This window comes from Crocodylus porosus, unplaced genomic scaffold (assembly GCF_001723895.1).
Source record: "Crocodylus porosus isolate Cpor-Errol unplaced genomic scaffold, CroPor_comp1, whole genome shotgun sequence".
NCBI classification, from domain to species: domain Eukaryota; kingdom Metazoa; phylum Chordata; order Crocodylia; family Crocodylidae; genus Crocodylus; species Crocodylus porosus.
Genome location: NW_017728950.1, coordinates 33083504 through 33100923, shown reverse-complemented (window position 1 = coordinate 33100923; position 17420 = coordinate 33083504). Strand labels below are relative to the sequence as shown.

The 17420-nt window shown below is 40.7% G+C and overlaps 1 protein-coding gene across 1 annotated transcript in view; it reads left to right on the top strand.

Moving 5' to 3' along the window:
• The window catches only part of SMC2 (structural maintenance of chromosomes 2), a 35518-nt gene that overhangs the window by 7396 nt on the left and 10702 nt on the right, over nt 1–17420 (top strand). Inside the window, exons 7-18 of the mRNA XM_019555287.1 lie at nt 642–686; nt 1170–1403; nt 3002–3151; nt 3997–4230; nt 6549–6708; nt 9135–9252; nt 9634–9772; nt 10371–10490; nt 11586–11790; nt 12801–12936; nt 13995–14119; nt 16441–16634. Coding sequence (XP_019410832.1) covers nt 642–686; nt 1170–1403; nt 3002–3151; nt 3997–4230; nt 6549–6708; nt 9135–9252; nt 9634–9772; nt 10371–10490; nt 11586–11790; nt 12801–12936; nt 13995–14119; nt 16441–16634 — 1860 coding nt within the window. The remainder of the gene's footprint in view (nt 1–641; nt 687–1169; nt 1404–3001; nt 3152–3996; nt 4231–6548; nt 6709–9134; nt 9253–9633; nt 9773–10370; nt 10491–11585; nt 11791–12800; nt 12937–13994; nt 14120–16440; nt 16635–17420) is intronic.

Here is a 17420-nt window from a genome sequence, read left to right as displayed (position 1 = left end):
CCTCATGCCACGCCTCCCTGTGTGCTCTGTGTTACACCCCGGAGCTGCTTCCCACACCACGTGGCCACAGCCAGCAGGTGCCCCCTGCACCATGCCCTGTGGTAACACACCAGGACCCTGTGCAGCCCTGTGCCACACCCCCTGTGCGCCTTATGACACACTGGGACTGCTCCCTACACCACATCCTGCCCTGCAACTGTGTGCCATGGCCCTCTCATGCCCTGCACCACACCCCAGGGCCACTGCCCATGCCACCTAACCATCGAGCACTTCCTGAGTCATGGCCACTCCTCGTGCCACACCTGGTGGTAACATGCTACTCCATCCCTATGCACCCTTGTGCCGCACCTCCTCACATGCGGACTGGTGTAGAGCAGGGCTGGACCCGGAGCGGCAGCGGGAAGGGGTGGAGCAGAGAAGGACCTAGAGCAGCAGCAGCAGGGGGTGGAGGAGCAGGACAAGTCCTAGAGCGGCAATGGGAGGGGTGGGGAGTGGGGCTGGACCTAGAACACTGGGGGAAGGGCGCAGGGCCAGACGCTGGTCTTTGTCCCCGGCCCCCTACCCTGTCATACATGACAGGCATTTTGCTAGTTTAGAAAAATTATTAAGAATGGCAACAAATATTCTGTGTTGTGTTTCAGATTTTAGAAGAGGAGATCACACCAACCCTCCAGAAACTGAAAGAGGTATTGAAAATACACAGGAAAAAGGAGGCGGAGGTTGACTTTTAAACATAATTAGTTAGGGTGGGTGAAGTTGCCCTGAAGGCTGGTTTCTGGGGTACTGGAAAATGGAATAACTCTGTTGATTAACCTGTTTTCAAAATTAACAGAATACGTGTCAACTGTATTTCACGTTAAAATGTATTCGTACCAGTAGTGTGAAGTGCTTTAATGTGTTAACCATGCTGTAGAGGTCCTGCCTGGTTTTTGAATGTCTGATTACGATGTGGGCCATTTAGGGCCTGCCAGAAATCACAAAAATACTAGAACAGTATAGTAAGATGAGGCAGTATATTGGCCTTTTAAAAAGATAGCTACACACATTGTTAACATAAAACAGTATGTTCCATTAGCATAATTTACTAGTATCTTGTTAAATAGGCTTGTGGCACTTATTTTTCCTTAAAATCTTAATATCTTCTTTTTATTGACTGCCCTTTTTTTCAGGAACGATCATCCTATTTGGAATACCAAAAAGTAATGCGAGAGATAGAACACTTAAGCCGCCTTTATATTGCGTATCAATTTGTTCTGGCTGAAGAAACTAAAGTACGCTCTGCAGAGGAGTTAAAGGAAATGCAGGCAAATATAGCAAAACTTCAGGATTCAATGGCTGAAAATGAGAAGAAGATAAAAGAACTTAACAAAGAAGTAGCAGAGATGGAAAAGAAAAGAGATAAGGTAAGTAGGAAAATTCGAAGTGTACTTGCATTCAATTAGATTAATCAACTATAATAATATTTCTGTGCATGTTCCTTTCACCTGTGTTTATTTTTGGATTGCATGCCATTGACTGTAATCTTCAGCTATTACATGAAAGGGGCACTACAAATGTCATAATTACACTTCCATTTTACCTGCTGAAACATTTTACCTGCTCTTGCTGCAAAAAAATACCTAGTAGACCATTTGAGAGAGAACCTTTATTTTTCCTTTGTGATTTGGTGATAGTCTTTTTCGTCTTTTTGTTTTGTGGGTCTTTCAGAAGACTTTGTTTAAAAAAGAAAAAAAGGTTATAGACTACAAAAAATTGACAGATGGATTTGCTTTGCAGTGCTTAAGGTAGTTTTCCCTTTCATCAACTAACTAGATCTCTATGTAATGAATGAGAATGATACTGTTTATAATAAGGAACAAAATAACTGATATTTATGCTCACAAACACCTAGAACAGAGATGGGTAACCCCTGGCATGGGTGCTAGAGCATAGCGCATGAAGGCATTTTGCTTGGCATGCATGCCTCAGGGCAGATGGTGGAGAAGGGCCCAGGGCTGCACTGCCATAACAAGGATTGGGCCCCTCATGGCTGCCCTGCTGTCTGCCCCTAGCATACCAACATCTTACAAGTTAAGGTTGTGGGTGTTTTTGGTATTCTGCCCAAAAACGTTGCCGACCCCTGACCTAAAATATTTGGTTAGCTCAGTAGTTCTTAACCTTTTTAGACTTGAGACACTCCTCCATAACTTTTCGGAACTAAGTGGCACCTCATTTCAAAACCTGACTTTTAGTTATAGCGGTGATTGCCTCCTTGCAGAGCAGCTGAAGAGGGGAATAGCCAGGGAGAGTCTGAGCATGAGCCTGTGCTTATCTGCTTATCTTGCACCTTATGGCACCTCTGAGTGTCCCAGTATTCCACCTGAGAATCACCAAGTTACACTAACGGCCCAAAATCTGCGGAAGAGCAATATTAGGTACAGACTCATTCTTACAATTTTCATTCTGTACATCTGTTACAAATAGGAACATCAGTGTTAAATTAGCATTTATTCAGTGAATACATGTAAATACATTTACTTACATGCATAAGTCATTGTGGAATTAGAGCTTTATCCAGAAGGCATTCATATTCAAATACTGCAAAAATGTTTTCATTTATAAGACTGATTCTTCTTGCTTCTATGAAAGAAGAGCTGCCCAGCTGAGCAGAAGATGCCTGAAAAGAATTGTATTAAGGGAAAGAAATGTCACAGTGCAGAGTAAACAAATGAAAATCTTTCCTGATCCACTGGAAAATAAGTAATTCTCTAATGTACCAGTTCACATTTTTTATTGATTGGGGGAGGGGAAGTATTTGTTTACTGTGGCTTGTGTTGAACAGGAACTGAAAGTTTGGGCAAATATGACATAGCAGCTGATACACAGCAAATCCTTGTTTCCTTTTGTTTTACAGCAAACAGGTTTTTTGTTGTCCCCCTTCCTTACCCTGCATTTGTATTTCAACAGCCTTTTTTAAATATCATTTGCATTTTCCTATTTCTCCTGTTCTCCTGTTTTGTAGGAAGTTGGTGGCATACTTCGCACACTAGAAGATGCTCTTACAGAAGTTCAAAGAGTTGATACTAAAGCACAAAGTGCCCTTGATCTCAAGAAGCAAAACTTAAAAGGTGAAGAATATAAACGCAAAGAACTGGTAAAAAGTATGGAGGAGGTAAGCACAAACAGCAAGACCTCTTAATTTACTTAACATTAGTACATTGCTTTTTCAATGACCCTCTCCCCCACTCCTCCAAAAAACCCAGCAACTGCATGTGAATGTTTTTTGTACTTTTTGTAGTGTGTATCCAAGAGGCAGAAGAGCTTTGATATCAGAGTCATAGTGTGTTTTAACATATAGGCCATAGTAGGATAGAAATATAGAACAGAGGGGGCATTATCTCTTTACATTAAACTAAACTGTATAATTGGCTAAACTTCTAAATCTGCCATTTTGGGGGGTTATTTCCTCCCAGTATTGACTGGGAAAGATTTCTTTTTAACATGTGATTAATTTATTTTATTGTATAAACATTTATGTTCCCAGTAGGAGGCTGGTAGGTATATATTTGAAGAGAATAGTCTCCTCTTTACTAAATTTTTAGTTAAGTTTAGTGAGGATCACAATAACCTAATGTTGCTTGATAAGGTGTGTTTTTTCCAAAGTTCAAATGAAACACTGTCAGTATTCACATTTTGTCACTTCCTTTTTTACCTTATTACTGCCACTAGTTGTTCTTAAGAATGTTATAATTGATAGAGAATAGAGAGAAAATATTTTTCCTCTGTCTTTTGCATTTGACCTGCATTTGATCCATGTCCCCTGTTTTGTGGATCTCTTTTATAACGGGAGCAAGTAAACACTTAAGAGATATGAAGATGTTAGTTCAAAAGCTGGCAAGGGGACTTGGGAACTTAAGACCTGATGCTAATTGTAATTGTTTTTTAATTGCTCAGGTTTCAAGTTGATCAATACCATCTTAAATGTATTTGACAGGTGTTTTTCTTTTTTTGCTAAAGGATTCCAAAGCTTTAGTGGCAAAGGAGAAAGAGGTAATAAAGATGCAAGGTGGGCTTGATGCTTTTCAGGAGGCAAGTAAACAAGACACAGAGGCTTTAGCTGTGGCACAACAACATTTTAATGCTGTGTCTGCTGGTCTGTCCAGCAATGAAGATGGTGAAGCAGCTACTCTGGCTGAACAAATGATGACCTGCAAAAATGATATTAGTAAAACAGAAACAGAGGCTAAACAGGTAAGACTAAAAGCTGAGCCTGTCCCAGATGAGCACTGGGGCTTTTACAAATCTTGCTACACAGAGGTTTTCCAGCAACAGTAAGTTTGGATTATTAAAAAAGGGCTAGGAGAGACGTTTAGTAAAAAGCTTTGCATGTTAATAGGTACCATTATTTCAACTGGTATTTTTCCACAAACTGGGAGAAAATCTGTATTGGTTGGGGTTTTTTTTATCATTACAATATTTGGCTTAAAAAAAAGAAAGGTTGTGATGTTCCATGTGTTTGTCACCAGAAACATGAAATGTGTCTATCTTAAACTGTTTTAAAAACACTACATTTTACCATTTTAAACTGCTTTTAAAATCCTGTATTCCACTGCATATATGAATTTCATACTTGTAAAAATTCAGTGAGTAGCCTCAGTCTGCAGCAGGCCTCTTTATTGATCTGAGTTCTTAATTAAGGATGGAAGAAACTCTGAATGTCATATTTTGGGTCACGTCATTTGGCAAGGGTGTGTTTTCATTTTTCTACTTTAATAGCAATTGGTAGAAATGTAAAGCTGGAAAGGACCTCAAGAGTTCACCTAGTTCAGTGGGGGCCAACTTCTTTTGGCAGACAAGCCACAAGTTAGCTTTCTACGCTCCCAGAGTGCCATTGTACACCCCTTCTGCTCTGCTTTCTGCATCCTGCCCCATCTGCCATTGTGTTGCCTGTTTCCTCTCTAATTTGCTATGCTACACACACGGAGGTGGCCTGTGGCATGCATTCCATAGGGTGGCCACCCTATGTCATCTATGTGCTCTGTCAGGATCAAATATACAGATGAGATTTCCACAGCCCTGCTAGGTATCCTATTCCAGCACTTAACCTTAGGGTTAGAAAGCTTTTCCTACTTTGTAACTTATGGCTAGGTACAAATGTTACACTTAAAGTGCATTAGGCATGCAGAAAGCACTTTAAAGCCATAACAACAGATGTTCATGGCATTTAAAGCACTTTAAAAATGGCAGATCCTGTTAAGTTAACCCTTGATTAGATGTGATATTAGAATAAAGCACATCAGGTTAGAGCACTTTTTTTGAATGTCTATATCACATCTATCATGTTTCAGCGTAGGTTGTATTCTGGCATCATCTTAGGGGCCCCTCACTGGGCTGCTTGCTAGCCTCAGCCATTTCTTGTCTGTTCTAGGCAGATACCACTCCAGTCCTGCCCCCAGGCTGTTGCAGAGAGGAAACAGAAAAGGCTCTGTCTCCTCCCTGTGCAGGTGGGTGGGAGGTTGAGGAACGGAGCCTTTGTGCCACACAGAATCCCCCCCCCCCAACTTGTGCGCTTAGGTGTTGGTGGGGACCAGGCCAGGTCCACACAGCAGAGCCGCTCTGTTTCCCACGCACCAGCCCCATTTCCTCAGCATGGTGAAACCTGGTTGGACATGATAAAGGCTGGGCTAGGTCTGCGCAGCAGGGGCTCCCTACCTTCTCCCCTGCCGAGTTCCTGGCACACCAGAAAGCTGGCTGGGCAGTCCTGTGCTGCAGTTGTTAAGAGGTTGAGAGAGTGGGGGAAGAGGAGTAGATGGCCTTTTGTTTATTTGTTGATTCAATTCCTATAGATGGGGTGTGTCAAAGATCTGGACTGTGGAGCCCCATCATCCAGCCCCTTGATGCATGACCCAGTTCCCAAGTCCAGCACATGTGGGCACATACCACATGTGGCACCTGCTCCAGGGACCCATGCTCAGTCCAGTGTCTGCTGCAGCCCGATCCCCACATGTTCAGCCCAGTGTCTGCTGCAGCTGGTCTGGGACTGTGACTTGTGTCCCAGAATGGGTCCCATGCCATTCATCCAGCCTGCAGGGCCAGGTCAGTTTAACACCCCTGCAGTAGATAAAGTAGGAATGCTTTCTGTTTTGTCAGACTTCACTAAGCATTCTTCACTGTTTTAATTTAATTCTTCACATGTAAGTGGCTAGTCCTCAGTGCAGAGTGTGTCCCTAGTCTCATCTGAAGAAATTTAGTTTTGAAAGACCTTTGTTGAGGTCTTCCCTGCTCCAAGTCCATTTATTACTCCAAATCATTCCTCTCTCATACCTTCCTCTGTCCTGCCTTTTTAGATGACCCCATGCCACAAAAAAACTATTAACATTATCTCCAGACTGCCAGTGCTCTGCTCTGCAGTCTAATCCACCACCATACTACTCTTGCTGCTCAAACAATGCTATTTGTCACTGTTCTAATAACTTAAGCACACTGATTGATTATGAACATTTTAAATCTGCATTGCCATTCAGTTGCCTGGAAAACTCCAGTTTCTACACTTGTATATTTCCCTGTAGGCTCAGATGAAGTTGAAACATGCTCAGCAAGAGTTGAAGACAAAACAAGCTGAAGTAAAAAAAATGGATGGAGGCTACAAGAAAGATAATGAAGCATTTGAAACTGTCAAAAAGCTGAAAGAGAAACTAGAAAATGAAATGAAAAAGCTAAATTATGAAGGTTTGTGCTGACTTACTGGTAGAATAACATGGGGGAATGAAGGTGGAGATGCAAGATGACCTGGAAGAAACTTTTTACAAAGAAAGAACTGGGAAATACATTAAATATGCCTGGAATTAAAACAAGTACCTCTCCCATCTTAGTGGCAGTGGAGACTACACAGTGAAATAAGACAAGGAAAAGTATGTAGTCTTTTAAGTTGCAGGAAGTTGATTAGTCACAATTGCAGCTCTTAGAATCAAAAAATGAGGGTTGGAAGGGACCTCAGGAAGTCATCCCCAAACTAGATCATCCCAGCCAGGGCTTTGTTGAGCTGGGCCTTAAAAACCTCCAAGATGGAGATTCCACCACCTCTCTAGGTTACTTGTTCCAGTGCTTCACAACCTTCCTAGTGAGAGAGGTTTTTCTGTTATCCAACCTAAACTTCCCTTGCTGCAACTTTAGACCATTGCTTTTTGTTCTGTCATCTAGCACCACTGAGAACAGTTTAGCTCTACCCTCTTTGGAATCCCCCTTCACGTAGTTGAAGGCTGCTATTAAATTCTCCCTCAGTCTTCTCTTCTCTAAACTTAATAAGACCAGTTCCCTCAGCTGCTCCTCAGGAGTCATGTCCTCCAGTCCCCTCACCATTTCCATTGCCTTTTGCTGGACTCTGTCCAACTTATGCACATCCTTTCTATAGTGGGGGCCATAGGCAGTGGAAGGCTTAGCCCTCCCCCCACCAAAGTGGGCCAGTGACAGTGGCTCCAGCCCACTGCCCAGCGCCCCTGCCTGTGCTTGTTTGCTGCCGTGTGCACAGCACCAGTGCGTGCCAGCCCTGGAACGGCCTTGTGGGAGGGAGGGGCAGGGGTAGGTCAGGTGGGTATTCTCTGCATTGCCCAGCCCCGCAAATAATATTTTCTAGTGCCACTAATGGTGGGAGCCCCAAAACTGGGCATCAGTACTTTAGATATGGTCTCACCACTGCAAAACAGGGGAATAATTACTTCCCTCAATTTTCTGGCAACACTCCTACTAATGCAACCCAGAATGCTTTTAGCTTTCTGGGCAACAAGGGCTCTGTTGATTTTTATATCCAGCTTATTGTTCACTGTAATCCCCAGGTCCTTTTCTATGGAGATGCTGCTTAGCCAGTTGGTCCCAAACCTGTAATAGTTCATGAAATTGTTCTGTCTTAAGTGCAGAACCTTGCACTTGTCCTTGTTGAACCTCGTGAGATTTCTTTTGGCCCAATCCTCCAATTTGTCTAGGTCATGCTGAATCATAGCCCTACCTTCCAGTATATTTACCACGCCCTCCCAGCTTGATGTCATCTGCAAACTTGCTACCGGTGCAATCTATCCCAGCTTTCAGATCATTAATGAAGATATTGAACAAAATTGACATTTGTTTGACATTTACCTTTTTGTGTTGAAGGTAAAAATCTTCTTCCCCTGTGCCCTCCCCCACCCCATCCTGCCCCAGATTTTGGGTGCTTTTAAATTTAGGTCCTGGAAGATTATTTCACACCCCCTCCCCAGCCTGCTCATCCCCCACACTGTTTCCATAAAAGGAATCTCATTTATATTAAAACCACTTCACTCTGGTTTGGCAGGTTAAATGCAGCTTACACCCACTTGAAGGTTATAAGTTACACAGCTGTTTACAGTCCAAAGTAGAGCCAGAGTCTGACAGGTAAATGAAAATCCAGTCTAATGGTGGATGTATGTGCTTACCACTTCTGGCATTCTTAATACTTAAATAAAAACAAGTGACATCCAAGGTGTAAAAATATGTCTTGATACAGAGACGCTTACAATATTTGCATATGCCTTTTGCTTCAAAGGTGAATTATCAAACCAAAAGTTGTGAATTGGTTTTCTATAATAATCTTCACCAGAAGCATGTACGGTACCAAGCTCCAGTTACTGCTCTAATTACTGAATTTTGGAAGAGGGAAGGATGTTTTCAGTTGGTTCACATTATATGAAATGTGCAGTTCTTAATATGCTTCATTTGCAAATGCTTTAAATTAGTGCCCCTGATTTAGTCTAACTCGCCCTGCTCTGGATCAGGACTGGGGCTTCTCACAGGCCAGGTTCATGGGGCAGGTGGCAATGGTGGTGAGGCAAACAGCAGCTACAGTGGGGCAGGCACCTGCTTTCCATGGCAGAGGCCCAAGCACAGGGTGGTGACTAGTGGTTAGCTGACTAGCAATGGCATCAATTAGCTGCAGGACTGCGTTGGCACAGCCCTCACTTGGTAGCCTGCTGCTGATGGCAGTATCCAGCAGTCCCCTAGATTCTTCAGCCAGCCCCACCTCCAAATTCTTGCCTGCCAAAGGGGATCTGCAGGCTGGATGAAATGGCTCTGTGGGCTGGAGCCACAATACAGGCCATACCTTTGATGCCCTGGACTAAATAATGGAATTTGTTTGGTTCTTTTAGACAAAAAAGAAGAAACTCTTTTGGCAAAACGGAAAGAATTGTCCTGCGATGTTAATCGGATGAGAGAGTCTTTTGAAGCTTTAATGGCCAAGTTCCCCAGGCTGCAGTTTCAGTACAAGTAAGGCCTTGGAACATACCAATGTTCATGAAACATCTGCTTAAAAAATTTGTCTTCAGAAACTTTTATGAGTCGGTGTGAATTGGGGCACAGAACATTTGAATATTTCTGTTGTTTCCTCCATTTCCAGTTACTAAATTACTAATGACACGATCATTTTACATGACCCAACCAAAACTGACATGTCACTTAAAATATTGTCATAAATTTTCTAAATAATTCATTCACCTTTGGCCCCTAATGTTTTAACTGCCTCTATTGTTGAATTGTCTACATGAGAGCAAATGGGATGGTGGAGGGGAGTCCTCACATGTATATTTCTAAAGATAGTCTGAGGGGGGGAACTAGTAGACTATAATGCTGTTCTAATTTATTTTTTAGAGATCCAGAAAAAAATTGGAATTCAAACCATGTAAAAGGACTTGTTGCATCTCTTATCACTGTGAAAGATGTTTCCACAGCAACAGCTCTAGAAGTGGTAGCTGGAGGGAAACTCTATAATATTGTTGTGGACACTGAGGTATGTTTCTTACTGGTCTGTGTCCAGACTTCCTTGTTAAGGGGGTATGCACAACTCTATTTTAATTCAACTTCTGTCAGCACTCATGGGAGATAATGCAATGGGCTTTAACTGCCTAAGACAAAAACATATTCTTTAACAGATACCTTAGCCAGCAGTAAATTTGACCTCAAGTGGGTATGTCCCAACTTAGATCAATAAGCAGGACTCCTGCTTACACCAACAGTAAATGTGTCCCTTATCATTTGCATACTATTCCTATTATTTTAGTGTTCACAATTAGTCACGTATTTTAATCAAATCATAGAAAATGAGGGTTGGAAGAGACCTTAGGAGGTCATCTAGTCCAACCCCCTACTCAAAGCGGGACCATCCCCAACTAGATCATCCCAACCAAGGTTTTGTCTAGCCGGGTCTTAAAAACCTCCACAACCTCTCTGGGTAACTTGTTCCAGTGTTTTGCTACCCTGATAGTGAAAAGGTTTCCTGATATCTACCATAAACTTACTTTGTTTCAACTTGAGACCATTGCTCCTTGTTCTGTTAGACAGCTGTAATGTAGGCATTTTGGTAGACACCTGTTAACTTTTTGATTTAGGTTACTGGTAAGAAACTCCTAGAAAAAGGAGAACTGAAGCAACGATACACCATCATTCCACTGAACAAAATTGCAGCTGAATGTATTGCAGAAAAAACTGTGAAAGTGGCCAAAAGCTTGGTATGTTATATTTAAATAAACTATTCTGCCATAAGTATGTTTTTTTCTTTTTATTTTGTCAGATCATTTTACACTAGTATTACTGTTGCATCTGTCCACATTCATAGTATGACCACTAATTTTTATGAAATAATGGTAGTTGTTGCTGTGTCATAATTAGAGAGATTAATATTTTCTGGAGGAGGGATGGCTTAATTTGAAGTTTTGCAGAATCCAGATTTACTGGAATTGAGGTAAAATCATGATGGAGAGCAGAGCAGAGCACTAAATGATATACAGGTACATATTACATAGGATGACAGAATGTTGACCACAACCCACTATCACTCATCCATGGTCTTGCAAAATACATAAAACAGCCTAAGTATTGCTTATGAAGCCCATCAAACCACAGGTGCTACATAGGTGGAAGAGGCATAGTTATAGTTGCTTCTTTTACTCTTAGGCACACTTCACTCCTGTTCTGTGCTCTCCCATCTCTGACAGTAGAAGTCACAAGGCCTTCTATATTTTATGTTCTCAGGGATTTTTTTTATCTTCCTGAAGGGGACTGAGATGCTGCTTAAAACCTCCTTGACTCACAGTGAGGGGAGAAGAATTATTTCCCAGAAGTATGGGGCAAGATGAAGTGCTGTTTAGAAAAGTTGCATGTCAGGTTTCTTCCTCGCCAAATCAGGGAAGACTGGGAATAGCCTGAGAAATAGGCAAGGTAGCATTGATCTATCAATTGCTTGGAAGGGTAGTCAGAAGGGTTGGGTGGAAAGGGGGCAAAGAATTGAATCACTTCATGACTGGAGGGAAAGAGTGGAGGGACTGAGCAATAGAGCTCTGTTGCCAGTTAGAGAATAGGCCCTGGAAGTACATTGCTGAATCTGATTGATGGTGTAAACTGCTATTACTAGTTAAGCCAAATCCGTCTGTTTTTTCAGCTGTAATCATGTACTTAAAAGATACTTGCTTCTTATGATATTTGGTAATTAGAAGGCCCAATATATTACAAAAGCTCTAATTGCAAGGATGGTGGGGAACTGGATTTAAAAATTGTGTATTTAAATTGCATTGTGACATACCAATCCTATTCCCTTTGACTTTTAGGTTGGTGCTGACAATGCTCATTTGGCCCTTTCACTGGTTGGCTATGAATCTGAGCTGCAGAAGGCAATGGAATATGTTTTTGGAACAACACTGGTTTGTGATAACATGGATAATGCCAAGAAAGTGACATTTGACAAAAAGATAATGAAAAGAACTGTCACACTTGGAGGAGATACCTTTGACCCCCAGGGCACTCTAAGTGGAGGTCATTTGTTTTTTCATATCCTAGATTCCAGTTGTGTTGATGTAACCCTTGTAATGATTTAATAAATGTGAAATATAAAATGGCAAGTGGAACAGGTTAATTTTGAATCTGTTTGACTGAATATGTATTTCTTCAGTAACAGGGAGCAGATTTTCAAACGGCCCATCTAGCAGGGGAAAATTAATTGGATAGTCCCTGTTTAAGATCAATAATTTAAGAACATTTAAACTCTCAAATGCATTCATTATCTACTCTGGTAAATGTGAGTACTTCAAAATCCTACATATTCAGTCTAACACACCTTATTTATGGCCAAATCATTAATTAATTGAATGAAAATTTAATTTTTTGTACTTGGCTGAAAAAAAAAACAAACTAGTACCATAATATTAGATTTCAGTAATATTTCCATTTCAAGAAATTTGAAGGAAAAGGTAGGTTCTGCTCAAGTTTGCATATACCTGAAATGCAGGGGAGGGGTGGGAGTGAAATTCATCCTCATTGTTAATTTTTTTGGGTTTTTTTAAGGAGCAGCTGAGGTTGGTAGCCAGAATTAAGCAATGTTTGTTTTTGAGGTCTCCATGTTACGAAAGTGTCCTCTATGGCATGTACTATAACAATGTAAGAATGAAAAAAAAGTGTACGTTGGAAACTATTTGTTTTCCTTTACAAACAAATTATTTGAAACCTTGTTTCTAATTGTTAAAACCAAATTCAGCAAAAGAATAGCCAGAAATTTGAATGTACACACTATTATGTACACACTATTAAGCAGGTAACTTTTTTATTAGTTCATTCAGGTTTCACTTTTTAGAATATATACGATAAAATTTACAGAGGTATTCTTGCTTATCTTGAACTCTTACATTCAATCGTGGCTGTCTAAAGAACATTGGGTTCTTATTGTTTGCAATGTGAAAATGCCTATATTTTATATTAAACTTTGTTTACCTGTGCTTTCATTTATATAGACTCATCATGTTAGCTTTACTGTTTCTTTTGCTAACCAGGTGCACGGTCACAGTCTACCCCTATATTGTCCATAATTCAAGAACTGAAAAGCATTGATGAAAAGTTAAAAACTAAGGAGGCTGAGCTAGAGACAGTAGAAAAAGAGCTGGCAAGTTTAAAGAACACTGCTGAAAAGTAAGAGTTGCATCTAAACTCATGTGTCTGTGTATATGAAATGTACATAACTTTTACTGTATTTACTTGTATACTATACTCACCTTTAGCTCTCCAAAACTGGGATGCACGTCTGAAGCTGATCTCTGCATTGGCATGGTTGCTGGGAGCTGTGTTTCTCTCCCAGCCAGCATGCAACAGACAGAGTCCACTTTCTAGTATCATAGCTAGTTTTTAACTCTCATACCTAGTACTCTTTTGGTAGCAGCTTTTGACTGTGGATAGGACTCCGGAAAACATTTTTCTGTCTTTGCAAAACAATGTAGCTGCTTGCAGATAGGTGTGGGGTTTTTTTTGTTTGTTTGTTTGTTTTTAATTGAAATCACTTTACAGGAAGAACTAGTGCATTATTTCAACTTGGCACCGCGGTGTCTGTATAGATTAGGTGTTTCATTGGGGCTTTTTAACACTTTTATCTGAGTGCTCTTAAAAGCAATCAGTTATTCGATAGAAACACCAAAAAAGCCGCACTAAAGCACCCAATCTATACAGACATTGGGTGAGTCAAGTCGCACTGCCTTTTCTGGGCATGTGCTGGGATCAGTGCAGGAGCATGCAGAGTCTTAAGTAAACTGCCATTTGGATTTTGTTTTCTTTTTTTTTAGCATCTGTAAGCAACCTGTGTTATTTGGGGACATGTAGTATGCAAGAAAATATGGCATAAAAAATTAGAGGAACAGTTGAGGTGTAATATGAAAGACTTTCATGGCAGTACATTGAGACCAACGGTTTCTGGTCAACAGAATGTGGTATGAAATATGTGTTTATGCTCAAAACTGATGTCAGGCAATACAGGTTATAAATGTCATTGTCCCAGCAGGTTGTATATGAGGCTTAGTCAGCAGCTGGACCACTGGTCCATTTTATCAATATTCCTCATTCTAAAATAAGCAAGTACTTGTGTTTCCCAACTGTTCCCCAATACGCGTTGAAAATATTAAATGTTTTGTACTTAACGCAATAGGTATGTAAGCTATTTACACATGAATACATCTAACTTAATTTTGCTATAATCTGAGGTATCGACATCTGAAACAACAGTGGGAGATGAAATCGGAAGAAGCAGAACTATTGCAGACAAAGCTTCAGCAAAGTGCCTATCACAAACAACAACAAGAATTGGAAGCCCTTGAAAAAACCATTGGTGAGACAAACTTGTTATGTTCGGAAGCAAGTTGCTGAAAGCATGAATTTGGCTGCTTGTAATAGAATCTCATTTGCTTTTGAAACTTCAAGCTAAAATGTGTTCAGAGTTTAATGAGGCAAGGATTTCTGAGGGTAATATCTTTTTATTACTTATTACTATGTAGTTGGGATAAAATTAGAAAGGCTTTTGAATACGAGACTTTCTTCTTCAGGTCTTTGATTACAGGGAGCCAATCACAGCACAGAGAAGAAGAAAGGGGAGAGGGTGAGAGAGATTTTCAGGGGTAATGAACACACAGGGAGCTGACATGCATGCAGGCCCCCACTGAAACTCATGGCACTTTACAAGAAGTGATGCCCTGACCCAACAGACATTGGCTTGTTGGGTCAGAGGTGGGGGAAATCCAGTCTGCCTGCAGACGAGCAGAGTGGAGGAGTGACCCCTCTATTCCCCCCCTCTCCTCCAGGGCTGTCAGCAGGAAGGGAGGGGGAAGCCAGCAGTGAGCTGCCAGCTGAGGTTTGTCTGGCCTGAGCTGGAGGGGGAGGGCTGGAGTAGAGCCCCCAGCCTTGTGGGTCTGGCCTGCATCAGCCCAACCCTGTTCATGTGAAAAGTTTAACCCTAGGGAATAAAAATTCCCTAAGGCGCTCTGAAGTAGCGCTTTCATCTGATACCTCATTTGAGGAAAGTTAATTTTCCTTGCAATTGGTCACTTTTAAAAGTGGTCTGCAGCCATGCATGTGTGTCGTGGCTTGGCTATAGAGTGCTTTTAGAGGCCTAGTTACCTGAAAATGTAACTTCTGTCTGTGCCCACAATTAGCAGAAGAAAAGATGACTGGGAGATCAAGGCCTATCAAAAGGGCGGAGGGTCATTCTCACCTTTCCTGTGTGGAAAGAATTCAGAAGCTGGGTAAACATAATGTGCCCTAAACCTGTTAGTTTAGTCCATGGTTTTAGTGTCCAGGTAGCGTATGGATTTTTGTTCCCAAGTTCAGCTTTTAAAGGTGTTAGGCAGATTTCCCTTGAGCATGAGGATAGTGAGGTCGGAGACAGATTGGTTGTTCTGTGAGAGATGCGCTCCTAATGGTATGTGTATATCCCTGTTCTGTATATTATTTTCTGTGAGAGTTCATTGCTTCATTCTGGTATGTACTTGCTGTTTAGTTTCACCCATACAGTTGCCATGAGGGTACTTAGTACATTGGATAAGGTATATCACATTTGGGAAAGGCACGTGTAAGAACCATGGATTCTGCTGTGTTGTTTTTATGCAGGGGTGTTGGCAGTAGAGATGTGCCGACAGGTTAAGTATTTCTTGCCCAGGCATGTCTATGTCCCACTTGATGTCTGTTGGGCAGCAGAGAGTTTGCTTTTGATAAGTTGGGTAAGCTTAGCAGGCTGTTTAAAGTGGAAGGGCTGGGAATGTTTTCTTGGGGTCTGATCCTTGTTGAGTATAGGTTAAATTATTGATTTTTCTGATTGGTTCCAGTATCGGGTAGCAGGTCTTCAGTCCAGGTATAGGGAAGGTTTGGTGGTACGGTTTTCTAGAAGTGTTTTCAAAGTTTAAAAGGTCTATTTTTAAGTTAAATTACAAAACAAGAAATGGGAATTTAAATAATATTGACTCCGTTGCTGTCTAATTCTCTTATTTGTAGAAGTAATATCTTTGTTGTGTATAAAAAAAATAAAAATTAAAAATAAAATAAAATTCAAAACTTTCAAGGAAAGACGCTTTTTCCTTTTTTAAAGAAAACTGCTATATAAAAAAACCCCATACTAATAATCTCAAACTTATTGGTTATGAAGGAGTCAGCTTGGTTAAGTATATACTTGTTTTATATTACAAACAGTTTAAAATATGGGAAATAATTAGAAAAATGTAGGCATTTACACAGGTGAAGGAGATTTAAGAAAACACAGCAAGAAAAAAGGAATAGCAAACATAAATGGGTTTAAGGGGAAGAAACAGGCAGATAAGAATATTGCAGTCCTGCTGTGGGAAGGGACAGAACTAGATTAGTTTGAAGTTTTTTGCTGTATAGCTTATAAGGAGTATGCTTTCCTTGTTTAAAAGGAGAGCTTATTTAATCTGTGAAACTTAATAGAAGATTTTCCATTTTGCTGGCCTCCCTCAAGTGAATTGTCTCTTACTGAACAATATTCTTTTCCTGAAGGATTTTAGAATAGGAAACATTGAAATTGTTGACAATAAATCTGTACTACAAACCTTTTCCAAGGGAAGCCATTGTATAATGTGTGTATAAAAATGTTAGTTAGGGGCAGGAAAGATTTACAGTTCAATACTATTCTTTTTGATTTAGAGGAAAGTCAAAGGATACTAAAGAAAACTAATGAAGTAAAAAAAAAGGCAGAAGAAAAATACAAAGTACTAGAAAACAAAATGAAAAATGCTGAAGCAGAGTGTGAGAGAGAACTGAAAGAAGCCCAGCAGAAGTTAGATGGTGCTAAGAAAAAGGCAGATGCATCCAGCAAAAAGATGAAAGAAAAGCAGCAGGTAAATCTCTTACTACTGGAAGCAATTTTAACAATGATGAAAACAGCAAAACTTGATTAGCAAATCCTTATTGTCCATTTTTGGTACATAAATATTTCGTAGTTACTGACATTCATAGAAATTGGCAATGCCTACTTTGTTCTAGGTTAATAAATGCATTCCTCCTGCACCTCCTACTGTGTGTGATATCATAGTTGTGTTTCTGGTTAAGGAACTGACTCTTACCTGGATTACAGGTAAACTGGCAGGTTGGCTACGGGAAGAGAAACCAGAGACTTGACATTGTTTTGGAATGTAAGCAAAAACAAACTTACCCCAAAATCACTTAAGACAGCACAACGCAGATTCTTAGCTATGCAAGCTGGGAGCATTCAAGAAGGGGAGGAGGATGGCATGCAGACTGGTAGCAAGTCTTTTTGAATTCGCTGAGGCCTCCAGTTTTTCCCTCCAGCCTGAACCCTGTATTTATAGATGGCTTATTTTAATGAACATTCTCTGATTGGTTTTATTTAAATGTCTTTGTTTTACTGAAACTTTCAGGATCGGACAGAGCTGACTTGTAAGGTGTCAATTAGTTGGGATTTATATCTTTGGGAAGGTAGAAGTGGGAGGGCTTTTATCCTCTTTTCCTTCAACATTATGCGCTGTCATTTGCTACAATCCTTAGTTTACATTCTTCATAGATTTCATAGACATTAGGGCTGGAAGGGACCTCAGGAGATCATCGAGTCCAGCCCCCTGCCCAAAGGGCAGGAAGTCAGCTGGGGTCATAGGATCCCAGCAAGA